Raw genomic sequence first — 12,121 nt, 5'->3', positions numbered from 1 at the left:
ATATGTAATTATTGGGATGTATTACATGTATACTTAAATAGTTGCTGGGAGTTTGTAGACATTTTAATGCTATGCGAAACTTCCATACAAACTGACCTTATTGATTTATATGAGATACCGGGCTACACATGCTATAACTATTGCCGCACTAACAAGTCAGGTGGGGGCATTCTACTATATGTTCGGAATAATATTGTATTCAAACAAAAACAACTAGAATCGTTTTATTTTGAAAATGTATTCGGTGTAATTACTCTTCCATATAAAGAACATATTAGTATTTTAGCAATATATCGACCGCCGAATCTTAGCAAATAATCATTTATTGGGGAAATAACATCTGTTTTGACAAGTTTCATAGATCCTCTCGATAATGTTTTGTTCTTTGGGGATGTTAATCTAAATTTGATGAATTACCAAGATCCTGCTGTAATCTCATATGAAAATATTCTAGCTAGCAATTACTTAATCGAGTGTATAGACGGCGTGACTAGAGAGGCAATTGTAGACGGACGCGTTACACGCTCATGCATCGATCACATTTATGTTAGGTACAATAACGGGCATAAACGTTATCACGCGTTATCAGCGTGCGTATGCGAGATTGCTATAGCAGATCATTACATGGTCGCAGTTAATATTAAATATGACGAGCAAAAGAAACCTTTAAACATTGCGAAGGAGATTATTGTTTTGTCCCAAAAACGTATAGACAGCCAAATACATAAAATAAATTGGAATTCCTTACTTGATGAACAAGACAGTATTACACTGTATCAAAAAATTAAAAACAATTTTATTAACCTATACGAAAGATGCACAGTATCATTCCTGAAAAAACCGAATAAAAGACCAAACAGGATCAAAAATTGGATAACTACTGATATTTTAGAGAAAATTAAAAAAAGAGATTTGCTATTTCGAAGGTGGAAGAATTCACCAACCAATAAAAATTACGAAAATGAATACAAGGCCTTTCGAAATAATGTTAACAAACTAATTACTAAACAAAAATCATATTTTTTTAAAGATAAATTTAAAACATGTTTCAATAATACTAAAAAAACGTGGGATGAGATAAATAAAATTTTAGGAAGAAAAACTAAAAGCAATTGTGATGAAGTCATCTCGCGATATGTGATAAAAGATCAGACAGTGGAAAGTGTAACTAACCAATATGTGAATTATTTTTCAGATACTATATGTCATATGTTGCACAAGTGTGATTTTAAAGCATCTAATATTGATACAGTAGAATTACCTCACAGTATGTACCTACCTAAAGCAACTATCACGGAGATAACAAATATTGTTAAAAAAATTAAAAACTCAAAATCTGCTGCAATGGATAGTATAAGAATGCACGACATAAAAAAACATATAAATATTTTAGCCCCAATTATTACGCACTTAGTAAATAGACTTATTACTCAAGCAGAAATACCTGATGATCTAAAGTGTGCTATAATTAGACCTATTTACAAAGGTGGAGTACACTCAGAGATAGGAAACTATCGACCTATCAGTATCTTGCCTGCACTTGAAAAAATCTTTGAAAAATATATTTCTTTAAAATTAAACAAATACTTACAGAAATTTTCCATTATAGACAAAAATCAATATGGCTTTCAAAAGAAAAAGAGTACTGAAATATTATTACAGGATTTCTCGAATTATGTAAATAATGAATTAAATAAAAAAATGCATGTTTTAGTATTATTTATCGATAATTCCAAGGCGTTTGACACAATTAATCCGCAAAAATTATTAAATATTCTAGAAGCAATAGGAATCAGAGGAAATCTACTAAATTTATTTAAAAATTATCTATCAAATAGACATATCTGTGTAAAAATATTTGAAAAACTGAGTGGGGAAAAAAAAATGTACGCCGGTGTCCCGCAGGGGTCAATTTTGGGACCCACCCTCTATATAATATTTGTATCAATAATGAATAAACTATTCTCACATGTTAAACACTTTGTATATGCTGACGACACGGCACTGGTCATATCGGATGAACAATTATATACTGCGATTAAATATATGCAAGAAGACTTTATATCTCTGATTAAATGGTGTCATGACGTAGGATTAATTATAAATACAAAAAAAACCAAACTGATGCACATAAGATCTCCACATGCAAAAGTTTCCATCATGCCTGAAATAATTTCTCATAACTTTACCTGCATCCATCAAAATATTGTGCAGCCCTGCTCATGCGAAACGATTGAGCTAGTAAACGAATACGTTTATTTGGGCGGGACTGTTGATTGCTACTTTAAATGGGACATACAAATACACAAAATTTGTAAACGGCTGCGGGCGATAGTGGGTAGAATATACAAATTGAAGTGTTTCGTTCCTGTGAATACCTTAAGAATTATTTACATGTCACTCGCGAAATCAACTTTAAGATATGGAATAACCACTTGGGGACATTCTAGCAAAACAAATTTAAATAACGCACAATCAATACAAAATTCTATCGTTAAAGTACTAGTTAAAAAAAATATTTTTTCGCAGAGACGAAACATTTCACTTTTATATCCAAATTTAACAGTTTTGCCGGTGCAGGCCTTATTGTGGTATAAAATATTGATTCAGCACATATCTGACTCTGAGTATAAGAGGAAAGTTGAACATGGGCACAATACTAGGTTCACAAAGAATGAAGGCATGCTTGTACCTAAACATAATAATAAATACGGACAGAGAACCCTTGAGTATAATGTGCCTAAAATATATAATATGCTACCTGGTAATATTAAGAAATGCGAATTTCCAAATAGAGTCAGATATTTGCTGAAAACATGGCTACTAGGTAGAAATAATTTGTATTAGGCGATTTAATGTGTAAGTTTATTGTTATTGTATAAATTAAGGTCTAAGTTGTAATCTGTAAAAGGTTGTAATAAAAATCCTGTTTGACAAACTACTTAACTGTAGTTTAACGGGATATATATGAAATAAATAAAAATAAAAAAAAACAAACAAAAAAAAAAACAAAAAAAAAACACGACAAACGTTTTTCTCAAGTATGGATAAGCATGTGTTGTTTCAAATTTCCCTTTTGAGAACATAAATAGTTGCAGTGGGAACACGAATAAGGTTTTTTTCCAGTATGGGTAAGCTCGTGAAGTTTTAAAGTTCCCCTTTGAGAAAATAAATAGCTGCAGTATGAACATGAATAAGGTTTTTCTCCAGTATGGGTAAGCATGTGACTTTTTAAATGTCCCGATTGAGTACACGAATAGCTGCAGATGGAACACGAAAAAGGTTTTTCTCCAGTATGGGTAAGCATGTGACTTTTTAAATGTCTCGATTGAGAACACGAATAGCTGCAGATGGAACACGAAAAAGGTTTTTCTCCAGTATGGTTACGCATGTGCAGTTTTAAATATACTTTTTGAGAACATGAATAGCTGCAGTCTGAACATGAATAAGGTTTTCCTCCAGTGTGAGTAAGCATGTGACGTTTTAAATATAGATTTTGAGAACATGAATAGCTACAGTAAGAACATGATAAAGGTTTTTCTCCAGTGTGGGAAAGTATGTGAAGTTTTAAAGATCCCCTTCGAGAACATGAATACCTGCAGTATGAACATGAATAAGGTTTTTCTCCAGTATGGGTAAGAATATGACGTTTTAAAGTACCCTTTTGAGAAAACGAATAACTGCAGATGGAACATGAAAAAGGTTTTTCTCCGGTATGGTTAAGCATGTGCCGTTTTAAATATACTTTTCGAGAACATGAGTAGTTGCAGTAGGAACATGAATGAGGTTTTTCTCCAGTATGGGTAAGCATGTGACGATTTAAAGCTACCTTTTGAGAAAATGAATAGCTGCAGTCTGAACATGAATAAGGTTTTTCTCCAGTGTGAGTAAGCATGTGACGTTTTAAATATTGCTTTCGAGAACATGGATAGCTACAGTAAGAACATGATAAAGGTTTTTCTCCAGTGTGGGTAAGTATGTGATGTTTTAAAGTTCTCCTTCGAGAACATGAATACTTGCAGTATGAACATGAATAAGGTTTTTCTCCGGTATGGTTAAGCATGTGACTTTTTAAATGTCCCGATTGAGAACACGAATAGCTGCATATGGAACAAGAAAAAGATTTTTCTCTGGTATGGTTAAGCATGTGCCGTTTTAAATATTGCTTTAGAGAACATGAATAGCTGCAGTCTGAACATGAATACGGTTTTTCTCCAGTGTGAGTACGCATGTGACGTTTTAAATATTGATTTTGAGAACATGAATAGCTACAGTAAGAACATAAAAAAGGTTTTTCTCCAGTGTGGGTACGTATGTGAAGTTTTAATTTTCCGCTTTGAGAACATGAATAGTTGCAGACGGGACATGAAAAGATGTTTTTTCCAAGTTGCTTATTCAGGTCCGTTATCAAGTCTGAAAAGTACAGCGGATAAACCTCGATAAGTATAATATGTATTTACGATGAATTATGAAAAATTTAACGAATGCAAACAATTGAACATCGATTTTACCTGCAGTCTGGATAACACTTTTAGAGTGCGCTAGACATTCCTTTTTAACATCTGGCAAGTCTATCTCTATTTCCATATAAGGAATCCCGCCATCTTCTGCTTGGGATCCTGGTTCTGCCTTGATGGGTACAGTCTCCACATAAATGCTACCTGAAATAACAAAATAGATATATCTCGACATCGTGGGTATGGCATAAATAATCATCGTCGTCGGTATGCTATTTTGAAGTTATTGTTTGATAACATAAAATTATTTGACCAAGCTCCTGCTTCTTGCAATAGCTTAGCATTATCGGGTACAAAATTTTTATTTAATAAAAAAAATGCAAAAAATAAATATACATCAAAGAAAGAGTTGGGGACTTTTTGACCTTTTTCGAAATAGAAATATAAAAAATAAAATCAAAACATTTTTGTAATTGACCATAGGACCTTAGCCTTGTCGGGGCGCTGCTCTACCAGTGAACTAATCCGACCCTACTTCCTTCTGTAATATTTTAAACCGTACCATACTTCGACAAAGAAGTACCAATAATATCATCATTTTTCTTAACGCACATTTATGTAGGCTGCTATCTTTTTATGTATGATTGCAAGACTCTTCTCGAACTAAATTCAATCTGGATAAGTGTCATGGACGAATAATATATGATATATCTTTTTACTTCTCTGGGATGAATATTTGAGGTTTTACTCTTTAACCACTGGAACGATTTCGGTCGAAAAATCGACCACTTTTATTTTTCTGCGATTGATATCGGTCCAAAAATGGACCGATTTTTCTACCATTCGTAAAATATTTATTGTAATTATTTAAAACGTTTATATGGCCAGCTACTTGTTTTATCGAATAGCAGATAATATATTCTCTTTGTCTATGAACTTATCCGTTGTCTTTGAAGTGTTATTTAACGAGTTTTCGCGGTTTTTTTATGGCGTCCTGTCAAAAACATAATTATAAATTTTCAACATTCACGAAATTTTGGACTCTTCCTAAAATGCCGTAAGTAATTAATTTATTGGGTTTTTAACGCATAATTATATATCTGTGTAATCATGATTGACTTATCTATCTTTGAAATGCGTTTTTAATTCGTTTGTTTGTATTATATTGTTTTGGTTGAAGTTTTTGTGTAAGATTACGTCAACTGAAGACGTCATCTGTTTTTGATTTACAATAATGTCTTAAATACTGCACTCGCGCATTTGAAATATAGATATTCCATCACAGTGATTCAAAACAAAGAGATATATATAAGTTTTATTTGAATTGGTTCATTATTAATACAGATATTTGCTAACCAATTATTTTAAGTCATATGTCAAAAAGTTGACTCTTTTTCACATGTAAAATGGTGTAAAGCCTTCGTCACACAATAAAAATTTAGTAATTTAGTTGTATAATTAATTAATTTGTTTACTTTTACCAAATTTGTGCAGAAACAGCTGTCGTCCAGGGAAGGGGATCACTCCACGACCCAATAATCATTTTCAAATTTTATATTAGTGCAATATTTAACAAAATTTAAACATTTTACATTACTTACATTAAGTGTTTTCAATTTAAAATATATAGAGTGGTGCTGACTGCAAGAGGTGGCAGAGGAAGAAGGAGAGGTGGAGTACGAGCTGGTGCCGGACTACCTGCACGTGGACGTCAACGCAGAGCTGCAATTGCAGCCTCGTCTGGAGTGTTAGTATTTTTTAATGTTTTTTTATGAAAGTACTTTGCTGTGGCCGTTGAACTCATCATATATTTGTATTTATTTAAACAGCGACCCTGCTTTGCTACTGGTGCGAGAGGATCGCGTCAAGGCCCTAAAGGCTGTTAGGGCCCTGCCTGCTTCCTTCCGGCTAGAGCTGGAAAGCCGAAAATTCAAGAAGCAGGCGGCGCGCATTTTGCTCCCTACCGCACCTCCAAGAAAAACTAAACAAAAGTAAGCAATCGTATTTAGATGCTTGATACAATATTATTGTTTTTTCCTGACAGCGTTCCACTCTTACAGTGAGAGTTGGTAAGATCAGCGCTCTGTGCATTTGGCACATTCAGTGCATATTTTACAGAGTTCTAATTTTACTGTTTATTTACATACTGTACTTACTGTTTCACACGTGAATGAGAACAATTTATATGATTTATGTAAATGTTTTCAGAATTCCATCTCCGGAGAGAACAACGTGTCCCTTTTCACAAGGGACGCCTTCACCGTTGCCACGACCCGTACCACCACCGTGGATGTCCACACCCAATCAACGGCTCCCAATGCACCAATTATGCCTATCCGTGCAGCATCTATCGTGCCGGCTATCACAGCGAGCTGTGGGTGGACGTGCCATTCTACGAAAAATTGTCGGCGTTTGGGAACGGTGAGTTTATTTTTTTAAATGTCAAACCAGGGGCTCAATATAAAATCAATTATCTATATTTTATATTGATATCCCTAGCACAGTTTCACTGTTGGTATATTGGCAGGAAATAGGCATAGTACTTAAAAATTCCACATAACAAACATACAAAATGTATTGTTGTTATGACGTGGATGCATCATTACACATCTTTTTTTTCTGTAACGGGTATTGCAGAGTGAGAAATAAGACATGCCGAACTTCTTTGCGAGGATTACATTTGATTCACCGGCTTCTAAACGGTGTAATACAGCATTTTTTTCTTAAATTGAAAAAACACTTTCGCTTCACGGGACTCATTGTGTCGAGCTTCCTAGTCAAAAGCGAGGCTGTATTGGTAGTTGGTCACTTTAAACGGATACGTTTTCCTACTAAAAGCTATGAAACCTTACTAGAGTTTACATTATCGTCACTTAAAACAGTAGACCGTTAAATGCAAAGTCATTATATCCAAATTCTACTGTAAATTTGTGTTTTCTTTTATTTCAGAGTCAGACATGGGCAGAAACAGTAACGTGGACGAGGCAGCTGTACTAGAAGAGTCTGTACTTGGAAACCGTGAGTTATAAAACTAACTAACTTACCTTCACGCCATTTCGGTAGGCAGAGAGGATGAACCACCATGCAACTCGATCTTGGCACACACACTCTTTTCTTCATTCCATACCTACCTGACTGTGCTATTCTGACTCCTGACATTGCCCGCCTCAAGTATTTGATTAACTTTTTATTTATTTTTTTATATGAATACCTCACAAGAGCCTTTTTCATCAACCACAATTTAAATACTAACGCAGACCCGTGAAAAATCATTAGATATATATTTTTTTATGTGCTTACCGCACATGAGTATCAATTGCTCCCAACCGTATGGAGCCAGTGAGACTATGGCATCCCCAATCGGGGTATGTTGTGAGGCTGAAGGTAGCGGGTAGGGGAAGGAGGTGTGGAAGAGGGAGGTGGAAAAGTTCCTGGCTATTCAGAACTGGTCACCAAACACGGCTAAAGCCATTTCAAGCAACGTTTCAATTCTGAATGGGGTCTTACACCAGGGCGATACTATGGGTATCTTCCACTCTGGAACGTGCCGCAAATATAACATATATTATTTTTAATGAATTTTGTGTGAAAATAACACTAATTATTCAAATATAATTTATTTGATTTGATCCCGCGACCATCGTATTGCGAGTCAAAAGCCGTACCAGAGGCAGTGGGTTATCGTAATATAGACACATTAAATTAATTTGGGTTTTCTGTTGTTTCAGAAATGGATATGGACAGATCGAGCGACGATATGACGAAGCGAGCGACGTCGACCACGAAGAGAGCGATGAGGATACCTTCTGCATGCCACCAATACCTTATCATAATATTATCAACGTTTCACCTAACTCCCATAGACTTTAGTAGACAAGACCAGTAACAATAGATAGTGAGGCAATGCGTTCGATTCTGCCGCCTGAAGGTTACTCTTTCGATTGGTCTAATGATATCTTACGGGATAAGGGAGACTTTCACAGGCACGCCAAGACCAACTTTTAATAGCGACGAAATGGGCAAACCTTTCTTAAAATCTTTGATGCAGATTTCGTTGAACTGATCGCGAGAGAGACCAACAGGTATGCAGATCAATCAGACTTACAAACCTCAACTCGTACTAGACTATAACAAGGTAATGGGGGGGGGTTGACCGAAAAGATCAGCTTTTGTCAGGCTTCCCCATTGAACGACAGCGAAACCTGGTCTGGTACAAGAAGCTTTTCAGGAGACTACTAAGCGTTTCGGTGCAGAATGCGTATATATTGTACCGCTCAAAGCTCCGCAAGGAAAATAAACGCATTTTGTACCGAAACTTCAGGAGTGAGGTTGCGGATGAACTCCTTCTGCTGTTCTGTCGTAGTCAAATTGACACGACTGTGCGGACCATTGGCCTAATAGCTGAAGGAAAGACTCTGCGACCTATCCTGAAAGGCAACCACTTCGTGGTCCGTAGCGGGAAAAAGGTGAAATGTGCGTGGTGCAGCATAAATAACATTTTCAAAAGGACCCTTACAAAGTGTGATGTGGCATTATGCTATGATTGCATGAAGCCATATCACACTACAATATAGATTTGCTGAGGGTTTTTTTTTATTTAATTTTTTTCTTTTTTGGTTTTTTAGTTATGAAATTAAAATTTATAAATTTAATTAAATTTGTTTGAACATCAATTATGATGGCCTGGATGGTTGGACTTAATCATTTCTTTCCGCATACTCACGTCTCATGTTATGTTGTCCTCAAAGGTTCTATATGATAAGGTTCGGTGGACATTTAATATGTATATTTCAATTCTGATCATTGAAATATGCATGAACAAATGCACAGGTATTCTAATTTTTCCCTGTTTATTGTACACATTAAATAACTCGTTTTATTTTTATGTCTTAATTATATTTTGTCAATTTTTCTGTAAAGAGGCTTTTCCAGATCTAGTCACTAAACATAACTTAGCCAATTCAAGCAATGTTCAATTCTGAATGGTGGTCCCTCACCAGAGCGATACTCAGAATCTCACTCTATAGCGAGGCACAATGATATTATTATGTATTGATTTTCTTAAATTATGAATAAACCAATAAACTGAATACATTTTTATTATGACAAAGTGTGTAAACAATGTTTAAATCAATATACTGCTCTTTCATTGTAACCATACAACTGTAATATTGATTTAAAAGGATATAAGGGCTTAATAAATAAATCAATTATTGGTTCCATCAATTATTTTCCATCCCCCATTTTTTTCGATACCTTTGCGTTTAGATATAAAATTATCACTATGATTTTATTTGCCATTCTACGGTCATACAAAGGTTTGATATATATATACAAATTTATCATCATTTTACATATTCCGATTTAACCTATGTAGATTGACCTTAAGGTAGCTGTCAGAAGTGATTTTTCGTCAAATATTGGTGAATTTCATCAACTTTCAAAGTATCCCCCTGAAATATTGGCAATGTTTATATCTATGATATATATCTCACTTTAAGCCTTATTTCCTCGTTTTGCACGTAATATAAAAACATGGTTACAAATCTCCAGTTCTAATTTACAATTATTTAAAAAGTAGCACCATGATTTTGACATCGTGAAATAGGCTCTCTGTATAATTCATCAAATGAATAAAATAAAGCCAACACGGCGACTATGCTTATTAATACTTGTAGACAGTTAATGTATCTTCCTAACGTTATACCAGTTTTTGTGGTAAATTTATTACATAGCATAATACAGTGATTTCAATTTTGACGCGTCACGCACTCAAATTTTACAAAATTATTTTCTGACCAAACTTTTGAAGAGATCTTAACATGCAAAAAAATATTTTTCTATTACATTCTTGCATCTGTGATTATCAAACAGGCCATAGAGAACATAAAAACGTAGAAAATATTCTATAAAGATTTTTAAAACTGCCACTGGCGGCAATTTCAAATCACAAAAACGCAAATTTCGCGCATTTATAAAGTTTAAGATTTTTTAATAATTTATCTATCAATTCTAAAAATATAGAATAATTATTAAAATATAGGTGAATTCATTGGCTGTATAGCACTACAATCAGTTTTATGTCTCCGTATTAAAATTCGGAGGTTTGATTTTTTTAATGTTGGCGGAAAATATTCAAAATCGTCGCCAAAAAACCGCGAGCAATCGGAGAAAAAAGTTTTTTGACGCGCGATCGTTCGAGTGGTTAAGTTATTTCAAAAATTAAAAATAACACAATAATTAGAAAATTCAACGTACAAAGACAGCATTCCCACCTGACGTCTGTGGTGGGAAAGTGTCAAACGGATCACCCTGTTGCTCGCAAGTAAATTTTCTCGTGTGCGCCAATTCATGCGGGACGTACCTTCATTTGCAGAGTACTGGTTATGCGAGTTTATAAAAAAATACATCAAGGAAATTTGGCTTACCCGTCGTTTGGTGAATTCTTTCAGAGGGCTCAAAGGTTTCCTTTCTAATACCAGGATCCTCAATAGTACTTTTAGAATAAGAAATTTCACTTGCCATTAAACCCATTCTACCTGTTAGAAGAAAATACTTGCTAATAAGTTTTACTGATATGACTAGGTTATTATATAGAAATTAACCGCTCGAACGATGGCTACCCATAGGATGGTGATTTATATGAATTAAAGTAAATTATAAATTTAACGATTTTTTACATGTTATTTTTTATGAAACCTAAAAATATAGGATTAGCAGTAAAATCCAATGGATTCATTGGCAGTAACCTGCAGTAAGGAGGTTATATTTATGTTTCCGTACAAATGGAGGTATGATATTAACTAACCGAAAACAAGGAAAACACTCTCGCTCGAGTGGTTAAATTGAAGCGCAATCTATAGGTATGATCCAAACATTATTATTATAAATAATAAATTGGAACCAATAAACGGGGTTATAGAGTAGCAAAATATCATCGAAAACCCAAATAAAGTTTTTTGAGTTACTGTATTAATATCTCACGGTCACCCAGATTAAGGGTTCGATAGTTCACTTGTCTGCACACTGCACATAATGGGCGCTGTCGTAAAGTTTCGCGTATCACATAAAAATCACAAAGGTAACACAAACAAGCAGAATTGCGTATGAAGGATCGATATGTAGGTATGAGCATGTCTATACAGCAAAGCAAATATGATTAAAATTTGTGAATGTATTACAGTTATGTACAAAAAAGACAAAAGAATACCTGAATTGTTTTCGTTAATGGATTCCGGACAATCTTTTTTGATAAAAGGATAGTCTATATCGAATATCACAGCAACACTCTCTTCTACACTTGTGCCAGGTTCTAACTTGATGGCGGTGGAATCCATATTTTAAGTAAGGATCTGGTATTTCTGTTTTACTTTAAGGAGATTGATGTATTTCTTGGGAGAAGAATAGATTGCGTTTGTCGAAAGTCAACAAAACGGTGAAAATAATAAAGCCAAATAACATAACCATCAAAAGATGACAGCAAGCATTCGGAAAAAGTTACCCATAGATACTGCGGAAAATAATCTTCGAGTTTGTGATAAAATCTCAGTGTTGCCGTTTTAAATCTTCCACTGTGATATTGATTTGCCCTGAAGATATTACAATGATGATTTTTTGTAACGAAACTAATATCTCACATAATTAAATATAAAGCTGTCACGGGA

General features: G+C 34.4%; 1 protein-coding gene across 1 annotated transcript; it reads left to right on the top strand.

The window, feature by feature from the left end:
- The first annotated feature begins 5,427 nt into the window (after positions 1–5,427).
- Positions 5,428–10,622, top strand: LOC149408860 (uncharacterized). The gene is made up of 6 exons (XM_089650367.1): positions 5,428–5,514; positions 6,088–6,204; positions 6,287–6,448; positions 6,666–6,878; positions 7,407–7,475; positions 8,186–10,622. Exons 1-5 carry the CDS (start codon positions 5,444–5,446, stop codon positions 7,429–7,431), a joined length of 588 nt encoding a protein of 195 aa, XP_089506493.1. The 5' UTR covers positions 5,428–5,443; the 3' UTR covers positions 7,432–7,475; positions 8,186–10,622.
- Positions 10,623–12,121: the final 1,499 nt, after the last annotated feature.

Source organism: Hesperophylax consimilis, unplaced genomic scaffold (assembly GCF_061612785.1).
Source record: "Hesperophylax consimilis isolate HC1 unplaced genomic scaffold, BYU_Hcon_1.0 scaffold_48, whole genome shotgun sequence".
Lineage (NCBI taxonomy): Eukaryota > Metazoa > Arthropoda > Insecta > Trichoptera > Limnephilidae > Hesperophylax > Hesperophylax consimilis.
Note: the sequence above shows the minus strand (reverse complement) of the source record. Positions and strands in the feature narration are given on the sequence as shown.